General features: G+C 57.5%; 1 protein-coding gene across 5 annotated transcripts; it reads left to right on the plus strand.

Moving 5' to 3' along the window:
• The first annotated feature begins 4,000 nt into the window (after positions 1-4,000).
• On the plus strand, positions 4,001-16,723 carry MST1R (macrophage stimulating 1 receptor). Of its 5 annotated transcripts, XM_081246790.1 has the most exons (20): positions 4,001-5,269; positions 8,176-8,364; positions 8,439-8,567; positions 8,741-8,911; positions 9,576-9,733; positions 10,090-10,255; positions 10,369-10,505; positions 10,924-11,085; positions 11,181-11,274; positions 11,432-11,641; positions 11,743-11,889; positions 11,970-12,132; positions 12,302-12,403; positions 12,479-12,685; positions 12,963-13,043; positions 13,194-13,375; positions 13,470-13,579; positions 13,842-14,007; positions 14,403-14,539; positions 16,304-16,723. In XM_081246790.1, the coding sequence occupies exons 1-20, from the start codon at positions 4,016-4,018 to the stop codon at positions 16,485-16,487; spliced, it is 4,149 nt and encodes a 1,382-aa protein (XP_081102916.1). In that variant the 5' UTR covers positions 4,001-4,015; the 3' UTR covers positions 16,488-16,723. The 5 variants fall into 5 exon arrangements, with proteins under 5 accessions (XP_081102916.1, XP_081102918.1, XP_081102917.1 ...); XM_081246792.1 differs by lacking the exon at positions 12,302-12,403 and having other exon boundaries at positions 11,429-11,641; positions 12,455-12,685; XM_081246791.1 differs by lacking the exon at positions 12,302-12,403 and having other exon boundaries at positions 12,455-12,685.
• Positions 16,724-18,777: the final 2,054 nt, after the last annotated feature.

Genomic DNA, 18,777 nt, shown 5'->3' on the forward strand with positions numbered 1-18,777 from the left:
GGAGCCCTTGGTGAGGTGGCCCAGTGTTCAGCACAAATTCAGGGTCCAGCCTCACTATAGCTGTAGGCCTCTGGGGAAACTATTCCAGCTTAGGGTTCCTCATGAAGGCTGTCCACCTCAGCTCCCCTACCTCCAGCCAGCATATTCCTCAGGATGGCCCCCAGGAGTGAGCCAGAAGACCTGAAAGAAGACCCAGCTGACCTCTGGGGCAAGAGTGGACCCTGCCCTAAGAAGGGCTGATGCCCTTTTCAGTCACCCTGTTCCCTGGCATGGCCCAGCCTACATGGGTCACCATGAACATCCCAGGAGGCTCAGCAGTGAAGGCCCAGCCCCATTCACTCTACCATGAGACCTTCTTAGGACAGAGCCCAAGGCACAGTGCAGAAAGCCTCTACCTTCCTGCTGGGGGCTCTCCCAGTTATGCCACAACTGAACCATCTCATTGGCCAGGGAAACAGAAGACCTAGGAAGTGTTTGGGAGAATAGTCTCCATGGAATATGGTCTTCAGACTATAGAGTGAATCACCTTCATGCAGTCTCTGAGTGCTGGACCAAGATACTCTGCCACTAAAACCAACCCATGCCGGAGAATGTGTCTTGGTAGGTGGCATAGGCCAAGGATGCACTGGAATGAGTCACTTGCTGTCCCAGGAAATGGCAGCACAGCCCCTGCCCTTGGCCCCACCCCAGATCACATTAGAATGGGTATGGCCAGCAGGCCACCTGCCCAGACCCCAAAGCCCCTATGGAGCAGCCACAGGCTTGGTGGGTGCTGCTCACACTGCCCACATGCCCTGGGTCTCTTTTCTGTCTGCTTGCTGTTTCTGTTCCTTCCCTGAATCCTGGAAAGGGCACCAAACCACCGACTCTGGGGCAAGGGTGATGCCAGGCTAGCTGTCTCTGACTGCTACCAGTGTTCTTCTGGTCAGCGGTCAGCCTCCAGGTGTCCCTGCTGGCTACCCTGATCCCTGTAGGGCTTCCAGCTTCTTGCCGTTCAGCACCTATTCTGGGTGGGGGTGGGAAGAGATAGTCACAATTAGATAAGTGTGTATACCTAGGACAGTAGGCACCTAGGAGTGCGGGGTTTACCTGTTTGGGGAGCAAGGAAGGGACAACAGGCAAACAGGAAAGGTGTTCCTAGTGGGGCAACGAGCATGTGCAAAGGGATGAACCTGGTATGAAACCTGGTATGGTAAAGAACCTTGTCCGACTGGGTAACAGTGAAGCTGGAGGAGTCTTTAAAGCCTAGGGTTCTCAAACTCCAGGTAGAAGTCTGGCAGTGGGGAGCCACAGAATTTTTTTTTGTTTTTTGGGTTTTTTTTGCGGTACGCAGGCCTCTCACTGTTGTGGCCTCTCCTGTTGCGGAGCACAGGCTCCGGATGCACAGGCTCAGCAGCCATGGCTCACGGGCCCAGCCGCTCCGCGGCATGAGGGATCTTCCCGGACCGGGGCACAAACCCGCGTCCCCTGCATCGGCAGGCGGACTCCCAACCACCGCGCCACCAGGGAAGCCCCACAAAATGTTTTAAAGCTGCAGAGTGACATGGTCATATTGTGGTTACAGAGGTCCCCCTGCTGTCACTAGGATGATCTCTTTGCGTTGGAGAAAGAGGCTGGCACTAGCTCTCTGGAGTAGTGTTCAGAGGGGAGTGAGAGCCCAAAGAGGGCAAAGTGGCTAGCACTCCTTCAAGGTGACAAATGCAAGGGCAGTGGGGTAGGTCCTTAGCTGAACGTGGGCCAGGCCTTGTGAATTCACCTTGAGAAAGCGCTTGTATTCGGCACTGCAAGGCTCCATTAGCTGACTTCCCCCACATGGCTTGCCTGCCCCCCTCCCACAGACCAAGTGGATGAGGAGGGAGGAAAGGGCACTCTGTGGATGCCTGCTGTCAAAGACCAAGGCTACCTCAGAGGAGATGCCAGCCTGGGGGCAGCCAACAGCTTGGCCACATGATGGCAGCAGAGAACCAACTGTTGACTGCTGCACACCCACCCCCAAAACAGGTGAATGGGGAGGACCCCTCAAGTTTCCTCCCAGCCCCTAGAAGTCTCTCCCAATGTCCTGAGGCAGAATAGGGGTCACAAGAACCCATGTCTCAGCTCCGGGCAGGGAATGTTTCATATCAGTTTTGCCCTGCATGACTATCTTTAGAAATGTTGACTGTGGAACACAGGAATGGTGCCATAATTTCTGATGTGTGTTTATTCATTTCCGGGTCAATTCTGGTTAGCGAAGGGAGTGCCTTTTATGTTGCCTCAGGCACGGTATACTCCCAGCACTCGGTGTGGCCGCCCCCGTGCTGTTTCCACCCTGTCACCAGATGCTCATTAAGCTCCAGCCTGGAGGGATAGGGGAGTCCAGCATTAGGAATGGGGGATGGGGGGAGTCAGGTATCCAGAGTAAACTGTGCTGGGGTAGGTGTAGCACAGGGTCTGTGGGACCCACAGAATGGACTTGTCACTGCCTGGATCAGGTAGGCTTCCTGGAGGAGATGCCACCTAAGTTGCAAGAGAAGGAAGGGAAAAGCGTGCTCCTGGAAGGAAGAACAAGGAGTATGGGCTGGATGGTGAGTAGAAGAGATAACTCGTAGAATCAGGCTGAATCCTGTTGGGCTGAGGGCTCCTCTCCCCACCCCCACCCATTACCCTCCAAAGCTCTGGGACTCACAGTTCACAGGTCCCTCAGACCTCAGCCATGGGCCACCCTGTGATGCTTTCCCTCCCTCCAGGGTCCAGGCCCACCTGGCTGAAGGGGATGTCAGGCTAAGGATATCCCCCAGGGCCCCCCTCTAGTGTTGCGGGGAGCCAGTTACCAAGGAGCAGATGCTGAGAGATGGCAAGAGCAGACCTGAGTTGACTCCCCTACCCCTGCCCCGCACATATCACAGCCTGGAGAGAGAACTCTGGGTAACCACCTAGTGAGAACTACACCCTCATTTCAGAGACTGAGAGGCTGAGGCCCAGCATGGCTTACAGAGCAGGTTAGAGGTGCCCTGAGAGCCAAAGCCCGTGTTTCCCTCATATCAGGGAGGCCCTGGAGCAGAGCCAGGAATGAAGGCCAACCTTTTGTGTTTTATTGTCCCCATCCTACAGCTGCCACCTACTGCGGCAGCAGTGGACAGACCAGAGCTAGGGATGGGCCTCCACATAAGTTGCTTCTCCTCTGACTCTAAAGTCCAGCCAACAGGGCTGGCCCCATCTTATAAATCCCACCTGCCCTGGGCAGGCGGGATGCAATGCACCATCCTGACACCATCCTGTCACTGTCAGCCCAGGGCAGGCCCACAGAGGGATAGTCCCTGCCCACAGAGGCTAGTGCCACTCCTGGGGTCTCTCCACACCTCCCCTCTGGTTCTCCACACATTCCTGGCCTCTGTTCCCCACACGGTGGGTCCCCCAGGCCCTGCCCGGAACGAGTGTCTGAGGATGTTGCTGTATCCTGGCGCTAAGAGAAGAAATAGGCCAGGTGGTCCTCAAATGCGCTGGGGCAACACGCCCCCTCACTTCGCCCAGTCGGTCGTGGGGGGCGGGACGGGACAGCTCAGATCTACTTAACCTCTCTCCAGGCCACTCCACGCACACCCACCCGCAGGCCACTGAGAAAAAGGGGACCAAGTACAGTTGTAGGACCCAGGCTTCCGAGGGCCAGGAAAGTCGAACAGGCAGAAGGGCTGGGCTAGGCCAGGCATAGAGCAGGCCCCGCCCACAGGCCCCGCCCCCACACCCTGGCCCCGCCCGCCCCGCCCCTGGCACTCAGACAGACTTTGCTACAAGCACCGGCTGGGAACGGCAGCTGGGGCAACAGGTGGGGCGGCCTCTCTGCGTGTGTCCCCGCCTGCGCCAGGTGCTCAGACCCGAGGGCAGGAGAAGGCGGTGGGCATCTCAGGAGTCCCGGTGGGGTCGGTGCCCCAGGGCTCCCAGGACCTGCGCTCGACGCTTGTCCGAACCCAGACTTCTCATCGGCTCCCAGCCAGGCTTAGGCCTGCAGGAACCTCCGCGGGGCCCCATTTGGGCCTCGATGGAGCTCCACCCACCGCCATTGCAGCCCTTCCTGTTACTACTGCTGCTGCTGCTGCTGCTGCCGCTGCTGCTACCGGCGGTGCCCGAGACGGGAGGGTCCTGGCAGTGCCCGCGCATCCCCTATGCTGCCTCCCGCGACTTTGACGTGGAGTACTTGGTGCCCAGCTTCTCGGCCGGCCGGCCGGTACAGGCTGTGGCAACCTACGAGGGCGGCAGGGAAGGGAGTGCCGTCTTCGTGGCCACACGCAATCGCCTGCATGTGCTTGGGCCTGATCTGCAGCCAGTTGAGAGCCTGGCCACCGGCCCTGCTGGGGCCCCTGACTGCCAGACGTGTGCGGCCTGTGGCCCAGGCTCCCACGGCCCGCCGGGAGACACGGATGCGCAGGTTCTGGTGCTGGAACCGGTGCTGCCCGCACTGATCAGTTGTGGCTCCAGCCTTCAGGGACGCTGTTTCCTTCATGAGCTAGAGCCCCGCGGGACAGCCCTGCACCTGGCTCCACCAGTCTGCCTTTTCTCGGCGCACCACAATCATCCGGAGGACTGTCCCGACTGTGTGGCCAGCCCGCTGGGCACCCTCGTAACCGTGGTTGATCAGGGCCATGCCTCCTACTTCTACGTGGCATCCTCACTGGACTCGGCGGTGGCCGCCAGCTTCAGCCCACGCTCAGTGTCCATCCGGCGCCTCAAGGCCGACGCCTCAGGATTTGCACCAGGCTTTGCAGCACTGTCAGTGGTGCCTGAGCACCTGGCTTCCTACCGCATCGAATACGTGTACAGTTTTCGTGCAGGAGCCTTCGTCTATTTCCTGACTGTGCAGCCAGCCAACGTGGTAGACGCTCCTGGCGCCTTACACACGCGCCTGGCACGGCTCAGCGCTGTCGAGACTGACCTGGGAGACTACCGCGAGCTGGTCCTCGACTGCCGTTTTGCACCTAAACGCCGGCGGCGCGCGGCCCGTGAGGGCGCGCAGCCCTACCCAGTGCTGCGGGCGGCCCACGCTGCTCCAGTGGGCGGGCGACTGGCCACTGAGCTGAGCATCGCTGAGGGCCAGGAAGTGCTATTCGGGGTCTTCTCGGCTAGCAGAGACAGCGGCCCAGGTGTGGATCCCAACTCTGTCGTCTGTGCGTTCCCTGTAGACTTGCTGGACACTCTCATCGAGCAGGGTGTGGAGCGCTGTTGTGAGCCTCCTGTCCACCCTGGCCTCCGGCGAGGCCTCGACTTCTTCCAGTTGCCCAGTTTTTGCCCTGACCCGGTGAGCAGAAAGAAAGGGCCCTCACTTGTGAGCAGTGTGCACATGCTTCTCTTCCAGCACTGAGAGGGTCTGGGATGGGGAGGGCAGGCAGGGAGAAGTTTTCTCTTCCACCCAATTTCTTAGGGGGTGGTGTGAGGGAATCAGCCAAACAAAGGCCACACTGGAAGCTCATCTCCCAGCCAGGCTAGACCCCGTTGCTACACCATTTTGCTCCTTAAACCCTCTCACTTACCGTGGCCCCTTGCTTTTTTAGGTAATTTCCCTTGTTATGTGAAAATTGGATTACATCATAACTGTCTCTCTACCAGGCACACTTCCAAACTCTGGGTACAATAATGGTTGTCCCTTCCTACCTGCCCACCACATACCTGTCCCCCTTAGGGACACACAAAAAAACAGCGCCCTCCCCCCCACAGGCAGATACTCACAAATTCACCCAGACTCACATCTACTCACCAACATGTTTTCGCTTTCCCCGTGGGAATACTTGTTTTGCTCTGCTTTCTCAAGAGGGTGGGGCAGGAGTTGTCAGAGAATGCTCCCCTCCACCCCTGTTCCAGAGAGCCTTCCAGGCCTTGGAAGTTGGTGGCTTGTCAGGGAGCCTGCATGCCTTGGGCTTTCCTGACCCACTCATCCCTGATTGTTCTTCGTGGGGTGATTGGGGGAGGATTCAGGACGTAGTGAGAAGGTGGCTTGGCTCTAGTAAATTCCAGGAGGCTCACCCCGGTCTTGTGCAAGCAACTAAACATCTGGGGATGAGTAAAGGCCTAGGAGGGGCTGGTTGGATTTGGTTCACCATGTAGCAGTCCCAGGCTTTTACCATAGTTGGGGCCCTTCTCACCCCAGGCAGGAGGTCTCCCACCCTATGCTGAACTAGGTGCTCCTTCCTGCAGACCCTACCCAGGTTCTCTTCAGCCATGGTGTCAGGGAGCTAGAGCAGAGACTAAGAGGACGTTCCTTAAAATGCTTCCCTGATGACAAACCCAAAACTTATCCCTTGAAGCTATTGAAACAGTCCCACCCTACATTACAAGAGATTAAGCCAAGGAAATGGGGTGAACGAACAAACAAATGGCATTGGACAAGTGGCCTTTCAGGGAGCTAACCCACAGTCACTGCTCTCTGAGTCTTTGGCTGCCCTGTGGCTCTGGCCCTGCTGTGACATTCTTCACTGACTCCTTTTGCTCTGATTGATGCCCCAGTGGTGGGAGAGAATTTACACACAATGAGGGATGGGGGGATCTTCTGCCTCCCTCCTTCAACTCACTCCCTCTGGGTTGAGGAGGCCCTAGGGGTTGAGATCCCTAGTCTGGGTCTGGGCAGCCCTGACTGCCCTCCTCTCCTTCTCTCTGGGGAGTCAGAACCTCTCCCTGACTTGGCTAGTGGTCAGGGGATCAGAAGACACCCAGCACGACTTGGCAGTGCAAGGCTCCAAAAGGACTAATCTCAAGCCCTGCCCACAGGCTGGCCAGGACCCCAGGCAGTGTGTGAACCGGCCTGTACAGTGTTTGTCCAGTGACTGGGCATGCAGCCTCCAGGAGGAAAGCCACTGTGTGCTCATCTTGGCTGCCTTCACGAAGCCTGAGGGGCTCAGAGCTGGTACCTGCCCTCCATGGGTTCAGATAGGGTTTGAGTCTGGTGGAGTCACCCTCCTCTATGGGGCATTGGATACTTGAGTCTTTTCAGGAGGCTGGAGCCTGGAAATCCAGACAAGCCTGGAAATCCAGAGCTAAAGCCCTGGAGCCCAGGGGCAAACAGACAGCGGTGCAGCTCTGACCAGGGTAGGGCCTCTTTTCCACCCCACAGCCCCACCTGTCCCTGAGTCATACTGAAAACACCTGGCTGGCTTCCTGCTAGGGCCAGGACTTTTACTCACCTCCAGTGAGGACAGAGTCCCAGTCCCCACCCACTCACCCTATAGATCCAGTGTGTGGAGTTTCAGGGCTCAGCTCTATGCTGAGGTCTTGTTCCCAAGACTTATAATCAGCACTGAGGTCTCAGGACTGGGTTAAGCATACTTAGTCTGATAGGGGCCTTCCATCAGCCTTGAGGGCTGGCAATGGAGGGTCCCAAGCTACTGGGCCACAGAGCCCTGCCTGCACCTTGCACCCAGCTCCAATACCCTGCATCCATACCCTCACCTCCTGGTTTCCCAGAAGCTTCCACAGCTCGGCACTGGGGCACTGAGTGTCCCCCGAACACCCTCCTGCTAAGAGCAGGGGAGAAATTAGTGTCTCCTGTTACCTGGACCTTCAGGCCTTGGTTTATCCCTCCTGTACCCTGAAGGAGGTACAGGTAGCAGCTGGAGGTACAGGAAGACCTTTGGCATCTCAGGGAGAAGGACGACGTTACCAACCCTGTGCTGGCCAGTTAACCTCAGAGTTCAGCCCCTTAAGCAGGTGGAGAGACTGAAGCCTGAAGAGGGGACAGGGTTTATTGAAGTGCAGGGCAGGACCAGCAGGGGGCAGGAGAGGACTCTGGTCAGGAACTCAGACTTGCGACCTGGCTCGTCTCCTGAGAGGCGATAAGGCCTTTGACAGGTGAGCAAACCTCTCTGAGCCAGTTTCCTTATCTGTAAAATGGGGGTGATGAGAGAACCCACTCTACAGCGTGGCTGTGAGGACAGAATGGGGTTGGCTCTGTAAAACTCAGTAACTCATTATCAGAATGGCCATGGCAGGGTAGGGCTAGGTGTAGGAGGAGCCAGCGTTCCAGCCTTGGCCTTCTTCCCTGGCCTTGCTACATCTGAGAGCCCCATGGAGGCGGTGGGGTAACTGGCAGGACTGGGGCCTTCTCCAGCCAAGCCAGGTGAGGGGTGGGAGTTTAGGCTGCTGTGGTCACTGACAGAAGCCCCAAGGGGTCAGTTCATGGAGATGAGCCCTGACTCCTTCCCTGACCCTCCCCAGCCTGGCCTGGTGGCTCCCAGCCCCAAAACCAGCTGCCGCCACTTCCCTCTGCTGGTCAGCAGCAGCCTCTTACGGGTGGACCTATTCAACGGGCTGTTAGGACCAGCGCAGGTCACTGCATTGCACGTGACACGTCTCGACAATGTCACAGTGGCCCACATGGGCACAGCCGACGGGCGCATCCTGCAGTTAGGTCCCTCATCTCCACAGCCCCTTGTCCCGGGATCCCTGTCCCCATTTTGCTCACAGCCGACCTGTCCCAGGTGGAGCTGGCCAGGTCTCTCAACTACTTGCTGTACGTGTCCAACTTCTCACTGGGCAGCAATGGGCAGCCTGTGCATCGGGATGTCAGTCGCCTTGGGGACCACCTGCTCTTTGCCTCTGGGGACCAGGTAAGATGGGCAGGGTAGGGCCCGGGGCTGGGCTGTTGGGAGCACAGCTTCTCCATCAGATCCAAGGAGGCATTGACGCACAGGTCCCCCCACCCTGATCTACAGTAGGACCAGGGGGTCTAAGGGGCTTAGTCTCCCCCTTCAGCCACCCCTGAGCCACCTGTTTGTCCAAGGTCTTCCAGGTACCTATCCAGGGCCCTGGCTGCCGCCACTTCCTCACCTGTGGGCGTTGCCTGCGGGCACAGCGTTTCATGGGCTGTGGATGGTGTGGGGGCATGTGTGGCCGACAGAAGGAGTGTCCTGGCTCCTGGCAACAGGACCATTGCCCACCCGAGCTTACTAAGGTATGGCTTGCCTGGCAGGGCACAGGTAAGTGTGGGACAAACTGGGCCTGGGGTGGAGGTCAGCAGGTCTTAACCATGATCTTCCTCAGGCCTGGGATGTCTTCAGTATTTACAAGGAGGACATTCTTTTTTTTAATTTTTAATAAATTGATTTATTTATTTTGGCTGCGTTGGGTTTTCATTGCTGCGCACGGGCTTTCTCTAGTTGTGGTGAGCGGGGGCTACTCTTCATTTCGGTGCATGTGCTTCTCATTGCGGTGTTTTCTCTTGTCGCAGAGCATGGGTTCTAGGCGCGCGGGCTTCAGTAGTTGTGGCTCGCGGGCTCTAGAGCGTAGGCTCAGGAGTTGTGGCACACGGGCTTAGTTGCTCCGTGGCGTGTGGGATCTTCCCGGACCAGGGATTGAACCCGTGTCTCCTGAATTGGCAGACGGATTCTTAACCACTGCGCCACCAGGGAAGTCCCAAGGAGGGTATTCTTGGCAGAGGGGATGGCACATGCAAAGACTTAGAGGCAGAAAAGTATTGAGTGAGGACAAGCAAGTGATCTAGAGTGACTGGAGTGTGAGGCAGGCAAGGAGTGTGGCAGAAAACTTAGGGGAAAGCAGACAGGGCTGAGAGTCCCGACCCATGAAAGGACTCAGGCTATCTTCTCCTCCCCTCTCAGTTCAGCCCCCACAGTGGACCCCTAAGGGGCAGCACGAGACTGACCCTGTGTGGCTCCAACTTCTACCTGCATCCTCCTGGTCTGGTGCCTGAGGGCACCCATCAGGTCACTGTGGGTCAAAGTTCCTGCCGACTGCTGCTCAAAGGCAACTCAGTCAGGTATGACTTGGTCCCTGCCCTTTCTATCCCTGATGGGGATAACCAAGCAGCCCCTTCCCTGTGAGGCCCTGTCCTCTGCTTGTATGGGGCAAGGAGGTATGAGGCAAGCTGCAGTAGCTCTGGTTGCTTTCTGTCTGGGAAGACATCTCTGTCCCTTCTTGAGCCTACATATGCCCTACCTGTCTGTTGAGTCATGGCAAAGCTAGTCCCTGCCCCGTCAGATCCTGCCGATCCTGGATGAAGCCATGGGTAGAGAGATGCTATCTTCAAGCTCAGATGAGACCTGTCATTTTTGGTGGGCATGCAACCAGGCCTGTGTGACCCCTGGCTGACCTTGAGTTCCCCTGATGTCCCAGCCAAGTACCCCGGAAGGACTTTGTAGAGGAGCTTGAGTGTGAACTGGAGCCCTTGGGCACACAGGAAGCCGGGCCTGCCAACGTCAGCCTCACTGTGACCAACATGCCACTGGGAAAGCACTTCCGGGTAGATGGCACCTCCATGCTGCGAGGCTTCTCTTTCATGGTGAGGCCACCTTTCCTTGTTTGTGCCCTTGGCCAGCTGGGCAATTCGGGCAGGGAAGAGTTTGGAGTGGAGTGCCTCCTGCTCCAAGCTAAGCCACCTCCATGCCCTCTTAGGAACCCATGCTGACAGCAGTACAACCCCTCTTTGGTCCACGGGCAGGGGGTACCTGCCTCACCCTTGAAGGCCAAGGCCTATCTGTTGGCACCAGCCGGGCTGTGCTGGTCAATGGGACTGAGTGCCTGCTGAAACGGTAAGTGCCAGTGGGAAAGGGGATGGGAGGCCACAGGGTCCCACATAGGGGAGCCCTCATCAGGTGGTGCTTGGATCCCCGACAGGGCAGGGGAAGGAGGGCTCAGTCACTCAATGTAGGGAACAGGTCCAGGAAGAAGTGTCTGCTGCTCCCTCCAGCCCAGAGGTGGTTTGGGATGGCAAGAGAGCCCATTACAGAGTCCACTGGCTGCAGCCAAGGCTGTGGGGGGAACCTGTTCCCTCCCTGACTTCTTGGAGGCCTTTCTAGGACCACCCTATCTTCAGACAGACCCATGGAGTACGGGCAAGTTGAGGAGATGACCAACAGAGGAACTGGCAGGGGTCAGCAGGCCCCTGGAGGAGTCGGGCCTAGCCATCACATGGAGGGTGCCCCTGAGCCTAATCCCCCTGTTCTGCAGGGTCAGCGAGAGGCAACTTTTATGTACCACACCCCCCGGGGCTGCTACCGCCCGCGTTCCCATTCGCCTGCAGGTGGGGGGTGCCGAAGTGCCTGGCTCCTGGAACTTCCACTACCAGGAAGACCCCATCATGCTGGGTATCAGCCCCAACTGTGGCTACACGTAAGTGCCACCTTCTTGCCCACTCTGGTCTCCTGAGAATGAGGAATCCAGCCTCGGAGAGCACCCCAAGTCCACCACCCCGCTCTCCTCCACAGTGGTTCCCACGTCACCATCCACGGCCAGCATCTGACTTCAGTGTGGCACCTCGTGCTGTCATTCCATGATGGGCGCAGGGCGGTGGAGAACAGGGTGAGCGGGCACTGGTAGCTGCTGAGTGGGCACTGGCCAGGAGGGAGGAAGGCCACACCAGTCCCCTGAGTTCCAGCCCCAGCCCATGCTGGGCTGAGGGGTCTGGGGTGGCTGTAGGTAGGATACCGGGCTAACCACTCTTGCATGGACCCAGCAGTGTGAGGGGCAGCTCCCGGAGCAGCAGTGGTGCCGCCTGCCCGAATACGTGGTCCGAGGACCGCAGGGGTGGGTGACGGGGAACCTGAGTGCCCAGGGGGATGGAGCTGCTGGCTTCACACTGCCTGGCTTTCGCTTCCTGCCCCCACCCCACCCACCCAGCATGGACCTGGTCGCACTGAAGCCTGAGGAGCGTGCCATTAAGTTTGAGGTAAGTGGGGGGGATAGGGGGTGGAGACAGTGGAGGGTTAAGGCTGCAGCCTGCCCGAAAGAGATGGGGGCAATGGCCAGCCCTCGTGACTGTCTCTGCAGTACATTGGGCTGGGCGCTGTGGCTGATTGTGTGGATGTGAACGTGACCGTGGGTGGTGAGAGCTGCCAGCATGAGCTGCGGGGGGATGTGATTGTCTGCCCCCTTCCCCCCTCCCTGCAACTCGGCAAGGACGGTGCTCCACTGCAGGTAGGCAGCTCAGCTAGCCCTCTACGGGAACCATGGGTTGAGGACCTACAGGCTGGGCCTGAGCTGCCACGTGCCTCCAGGTCTGCGTGGATGGTGGGTGTCACATCCTGGGCAAGGTAGTGCGGCCAGGTCTGGAAGGGGTCCCACAGAGCACACTCCTCGGTGTCCTACTGGCCCTGCTCCTGCTTGTGGCTGTACTGGCCACCATACTGGTCTTCAGTTACCACCAGAGAAAAAAGCTAGGTGAGCTCTCCACTCCCATCCTGACCCAACCCCACCCCCAAACTCTGACATCTCCAAGTCCCTATATCCTCTCTCTGCCCAGGCCTTAGGGGTCTGCCCACACCTCCTGGGTAAGGGTCAGCCTCTAGGAGCTTGGAGTGGCTGGCTACCAGGAGCCACTTTTCCACAGTCCTTTCTCCGAACCTGGACGACTTGGCATCCCTGGACCGGACCACTGGAGCCATGCCTCTGCCTCTGCTCCGCTCAAGCTCTGACTATAGAAATGGCCTTGGTGAGATGGTGGAGGTGCTAGAAGCTGGGACCGTACTTTCTGCTCCACCAGCCCCTCATTCCCTCTCTTCCTCAGCAGCCCCTGCCACTGATGGCCGGGATTCCACCACTCAGGTCCACAGAGTGTCCTTCTCAGGCAACGGGGATGGGTCCCATGTCCCACTGCTGCGGAAAGAGTCCATCCAGCTCGGGGACCTGAACTCTGAGCTCCTGGCCGAGGTCAAGGATGTACTGATTCCCCACGAGCGGGTAGTCACCCACACTGACCGAGTCATTGGCAAAGGTATGGGGGCCAGGCCAGGTGGGGTTGGGGCTCAAGGGATAGTTGGGCAGGACTCTGAGCCTCCATCTGCTCATCTGTGAAATAGGAATTCTGTCTTCCATGGGTTCTGGTGCAGATTAAGTGGGTGTGGGAGGGCTGCAGGCTCTGCCATCATGAGGCTGCTGCTCGTCTTTAATGTCAGGTTGGCCAGCTGGGGCTCTGAGGTCTGGCTGCCAGTGGGAGGCTGTGGTGTGAGCCCTGGGCACTGGGGCCCCTCTCACTGTCTCTCCCTCATCAGGCCATTTTGGAGTTGTTTACCACGGAGAATACACAGATGAGGCCCAGAATCAAACCCACTGTGCCATCAAGTCGCTGAGTCGTAAGTGGAGCAGAGCTGGCAGGATACTCGTACCTGCTGTGCTACCACTTTGCTGAGTGACCTTGAGCAGGAGACCTTTCTTCTCTGTTTCCCTATCTGACCCTTGTAAAGGGCCTCCCTGCCCTGGGCCTGACTCCAGCCTCTCTGCAGGCATCACGGAGGTGCAGGAGGTGGAGGCCTTCCTGCGTGAGGGGCTGCTCATGCGCAGTCTGCACCACCCAAATGTGATGGCTCTCATTGGTATCGTGCTGCCGCCTGCAGGGCTGCCCCGCGTGCTGCTGCCCTATATGCGCCACGGAGACCTGCTCCAATTCATCCGCTCACCCCAGCGGGTCAGTGCTCAGCTGGCCCTGGACTGGGGGGCTTGGGCAACAGCGGGGAATGGAGCTGCTCCGTCCTCACCTACTGACCCACCTGTGCCCCCAGAACCCCACAGTGAAGGACCTCATCAGCTTCGGCCTGCAGGTGGCCTGCGGCATGGCGTACCTGGCAGAGCAGAAGTTTGTGCACCGGGACCTGGCTGCTCGGAACTGCATGTGAGCAGCCAGGGTGAGGTTGGGGTGAAGCCAAGGGGCAGAGCACCAGGGCGTGCAGCTAAAGGTGCCTCAGGGAAGGCCCATGCTCCAGTCCTTGCTGTGCAGCCCTGGGCATGTCTTTCCCTCTCTGGGCTTCAGTTTTCCTGTCTGCCCAATGCAGGCTTGAGTCGGACACTGTGGCTCAGAAACTTTGTAAGGGCCTGAAACAGGTGGGTTCAGGGCCTGGTGGGGGCCCGTCCTGAGTGTGATTCTCCCCTCCCAGGCTGGATGAGTCATTCACAGTCAAGGTGGCTGACTTTGGTCTGGCCCGCGATGTCCTGGACAAGGAGTACTACAGTGTCCAACAGCACCGCCACGCTCGCCTACCTGTCAAATGGATGGCGCTAGAGAGCCTGCAGACCTACAGATTCACCACCAAGTCCGACGTGGTTAGGCCCCACCTGCCCCAGAGTCCACAGGGCCTCTGAGAACGCTTGGCCTTGCCCATTGATCTCCGGATCGTGATGAGCCCAGGGAATCCCCACGCTGGGCAGCCCCACAGCCCATTCGCCCACCTCTGGGCAGGTGTCAGGGCAAGAGGAGGCTGTGAACTCATTGGCTTCTCACAGACAATCCGGGCCCTGCCCAGCCCCAGCTCTGGAGGGCTCTGGTGGTGGGCGGGGACAGAGGGAAGATGCTTGTGAGGTATTGAGGAATGGGCTCTGACTTGGGGGTCAAGCCCCTCATTTCCAGCTAGAGGGCTCTGGGAGGTAGGGGACCTGGGTGGGGCCACCTGTTCCCCCCAGGGCGAGAGCTGAGTCCCTTCACCTGTCCCCTCCCACAGTGGTCGTTTGGTGTCCTCTTATGGGAACTGCTGACACGGGGTGCCCCACCGTACCCCCACATCCACCCTTTTGACCTCATGCACTTCCTGGCCCAGGGTCGGCGCCTGCCCCAGCCTGAGTATTGCCCTGATTCTCTGTGAGTATGTGGAAATGGCAATGGGAGGGAGCTGGGCCCCAGAGACAAGGAGGGGAGGAGGGGGCCAGAGACAGAGTTCTTGCCTGGCTCTCTGACTGATTCTCTGGTTGACCTAGAAAGGGACCCTCTCTGGACCTCAGTTTCCTCATCTGTGGTTCCACAACCATTCGAGGCTTGGTGCTGGAGGGATATCACGGTTGCCATGGTAACACCATTCCCGACTCAGAGTCTGGGTTGAGGCCAGTGATTTGATTTCCCAGCACTCCTCTCCCCTCACCCCGCCAAGAGGGGCTGTTTTCCATCTTTTCCTCTTACTTAACCTCAAGGAAAGGTTCCATTAGCTCTCATACTAGCCCCCTCCACGTCTCCAGATCAGAATGTTTTTTTCATTGGATATAGTTTCAGATTCCCTGTTCCCAGAGGCATGGCAGCAGCTGTGTTTCATCAGTGCCTGTCGCGTGGTTCAGCTTCATAAGCAGCATGCATGCCTTAGCTGTGCTGAGGTCTTTGAGGTTAGAACAGGAAGAGCCAGGTCGTAGGTGAAGGTGGTTGATGATTACTGTCTCACTCAGCTTGTGCTCCAGAAGGGTATGAGTAACCCTTCCTCACAGCCCTGCCTGCCTTGCTTTTGCTTTTTATTATTTATTTCACTAATGAACCTGGTTCAAAGTAAGGGAAATTAACTTCACTGCCTATCTGCCTCCGGGTCAGGCTCCCTGAAACAGATTCTGAGATGGAGGTTTACATGCAGGGGGTTTATTGGTAGGTTGGGGGCGAGGGAAGCAGGACTAGGTAGGGGGAGAAGTTGGGCTGTGATGCAGATGCAACAGAGGCTGCAGTCCATCCCCTGGGGACCTCTGGAATTGGGATGGCCCTTCAGAGTTTTCTGAAATTGAGACCAAGGGGCCCAGATCTTTGTTCCAGACATCCATTAGTCACTGCTTACAGATGTCCCTGAGGAAGGAGTGTAAGCTTGGAGGAGGCATTTCTTTTCTGCCTAGGGCAGTTCCTAGAGGGGGCCTCAGCCAAGAGCCATCAGAAGTCACAGGGAGAATGAAGGGGGGGAAACTGGGTGGCATACCATAGCAGCCTCCATACCAGGGGAAGTCCCTTCTCTCTGGGCTTCAGTTTCCTCATCTGCAAAGCTGGAATGATAACAGTACCACCCTCAGAGGTCTGAGAATTATACGAGATTATTGTGTGTAGGTCACTTTTAGTATCATTTAAGGCAGGGATGACATTTCCAAGATAAAGGGTCATGTATTAGGACCCAACAGACAAACCTAGAGAAACTCTGCTTGGAATCCATGGTGCCATGAGCTGCCCCACACATCTCAGGGCTTTTAATCCCCATTTCACTGGACCCGGGCTTCCTTCCTGGAAGACATGATGATAACCATGATAGTTTGTGAGCTGGGCCCTAAGCTAAGAACTTCACAGGCATCCTCTCACTTTATGCCCCAATAGCTCTGTGATCAGAGAAGACTCCAGAGGCACAGACAGGTTAAGGAACTTGCTCAAGATCACATAGCCCAGGTCACAGGACACAAGAGTCCAGCCTCTCAACCCCTGAGGCAATTCGACCTCTGCCAAGGTGGGAAGGCAGTCGAGAAGAGCTGCCCTTAATTGGCTGATGCAAGGCACCAGGCCCTGTCACCCACTCTCCATCCCATGTGGCCCGCCAGGGGGCCAACAGCAGGTGGATAGCGCAGAATCTCTGGGTAGGGGTGCACCGTGCTCCTCATGTTTTCCTCTACCCGGTAGGTATGCAGTAATGCAGCACTGCTGGGCTGCAGACCCTGCAGCACGACCCACCTTTGGAGCACTGGCAGGGGACATGGAACGCTTGGTGGCCGCGTTGCAAGGGGACCACTACGTGCAGCTGCCTGTGGCCTACGTGAACGTGGGCCCTGGTGCCCCGGACAAGGCAGACATGCCCTCGGAATAGTCGCCATTCCCACCAGTGCGCAGGAGTATAGGTGGCCCGGCCCCTCTCAGAGCCACAAAGGCCCACGTGACCTCAGCCCCAGGCAGGCATCGTGGGGTTGGACCTGCGTAGCGGTGGAAGTTAACCCCAAGCTGCCTCTGGACTGGCCTCTGCCCTGTCCCTGTCCCTGCCCCTTAACCTTCAGGGGCACAGGAGGGCTGCAAGGCACATTGGTCTCTCACTTCCCAGTGGGGGCCAGTGAGGGGATACTTGATGCAGTGAGTATTTATGGAGTGTCTGCTGTGTGACTGGCTGCTGGGCACAGGGGACTCAGTGGTGACCACTGGCCCTTAAATCAGTAAATGAACAAATAAATATTTAATTACAAATTGTAGTAAGTGCTATGAAAGAAAAAGACAGGCTGCTTTGAGGGAATGGAGGACAGCCTTAGATAGATGAATAGAGAAGGGAAACCACCCCAGGAAGTGACATTTTTGCTGAGACTTTGTCAGGTGGGAACTGTGCCAGAAGTGGTGGGGGTAAGAGAGTTTTTGGCAGAGTGAACAGCACATGCAAATACCCTGAGGCTGGAAAGGGGTTGAGTCAGCAAGAAGGCTCCAGAGAGCAGGAAGAGGAGGCCAGGCCCAAATCCAGGTTACAGGGTCCTGGGGGCTTTTGGATGGAACCGAGAGGGGTGGGTTGAATACCCAGATATGCAGCAGCCAGGTTGGCTTCTCCTATTGCCCAGTCTGCCTGTCCCATTCCTCAGGCCCTAACCCCACCCCAGGGCTCCCTGCTCTACCTGCAGCCTTCCCCCAACTCCCCCCGACACCCCCACCCCACTGATAAGTCATGGAGACTTGCTCCCCTTCCCCCAATCCTGCCAGCATTGCTCTTGCAGTCTTGAAAGAGATGAGCCAGCAGCAAGGCCTCAGCTCCACACTTTCAAGGCACCAGCTTCAAGGTGCAGACTGCTTAGGCTATTTATACTCGTCAAGGCCACTGTACAATACCCACTAGAGGGGCAGGCTCCACCAGAGAAGGAGAACAGCTTCCTCCTTGTACTATCCCTCCCCCGTGCCCTCAATGCTGAGGGGGCCGCTGGGCTCTGCTGGTGTGGATAACTGGAGTATCAGAGTGACTGAGCCCGAGACATGCACTGTGGCGGTTCCTCTCTCTCTCTCTTTTTTTTAAAAAAATATTTATTTATTTATTTGGTTGGTTGTGCTGGGTCTTAGTTGCAGCAGGCAGGCTCCTTAGTTGCGGCACATGAGCTCTTTAGTTGTGGCATGCGAACTCTTAGTTGTGGCATGCATGTGGGATCTAGTTCCCTGACCAGGGATCGAACCCGGGCCTGCTGCATTGGGAGCATGGAGTCTTAACCACTGTGCTACCAGGGAAGTCCTGGTTCCTCTCTCTTGCTCAGGTCCCCCATGGCCTCTATCTCATCAGTTGGGAGACCCTGGCTCATCCTAAGGGGCGTAAGCTCCCTTCCCTTTGAGTCCCCAGCTCTTTGCCCTGTCATGCATGGAACGCTGGGATTAGGCAAGAGCCCCCTGGTAAGCAGAGTGGGGGTCTCCTTGGGACTGGAGCTGCCTAGCTGTTTTCTACCCATCTGTTGCCTACTCTGTCACCTCAGGCCAGAGGGAGGCCCAAATATGGGGACCCAAAGGACTCTGAGGACAGGAGTAAAGCTTAAAAGGAGACTCTCACGCTCAAGTGCAAGGATCTGAAGATCAGGGCCCTATGAGCTGGAGAGGGGAAGAGATGGACTCTGTCTGCCTGTTTACCCCTGCACCTCTGATGCCCATGAGTGCAGGCACAGAGGAGGTTGTAGCCTTGCATGCTCTGTCAGGGACCCTTGGGCTCTCTCTCCCCCATTGTGTCACCCCTGAGGCTGGGAGAGAGGTGAGTGGAATGTCCTGGAGCACTCCCACAGCTGTGGTCCCTGTACCAGTTGGAAAGGACTGTCTCCATCCCTCCAACTAGTAGTCCTTGTGCCCTAACCTCATCTTTGGGATCTAAGGGTCACCCAGGGCTTGGAGCTGGGTGGGGAGCGAGAAGAAGGCTCAGAGGCTTCACTGAAGCTGGACTGAGGCTCCTTCCCCACTGGGCCTCTGCAGCTTATGGACCATGGGCTTCTCTGTCCATAAGAGAGGGACTCAGAGAGAAGGGGGTCTCTGGCTGGGAGGGAAGCTTAGCGAGGAGAGGAGTCCCAGAGAAGGGAGACGGAAGAAGCTCAGGGGATGTCAGGTTTCCTGTGTAGCCAGAATGTGGGGCTTTGGGCCTGTTTCTGGGCCAAGGGCCTCCA

Source organism: Mesoplodon bidens (genome assembly GCF_964165515.1).
Source record: "Mesoplodon bidens genome assembly, chromosome: 10".
Classification (NCBI taxonomy): Eukaryota; Metazoa; Chordata; class Mammalia; order Artiodactyla; family Ziphiidae; genus Mesoplodon; species Mesoplodon bidens.

Bases quoted from the DNA above. Each gene is read 5' to 3' on its own strand.
- MST1R (XM_081246790.1), top strand. From the start codon at position 4,016: ATGGAGCTCCACCCACCGCCATTGCAGCCCTTCCTGTTACTACTGCTG. The intron at 12,133-12,301 runs GTGAGCTCTCCA...ACTTTTCCACAG, and splicing joins CCACCAGAGAAAAAAGCTAG to TCCTTTCTCCGAACCTGGAC. The intron at 12,404-12,478 runs GTGAGATGGTGG...TCTCTTCCTCAG, and splicing joins TGACTATAGAAATGGCCTTG to CAGCCCCTGCCACTGATGGC.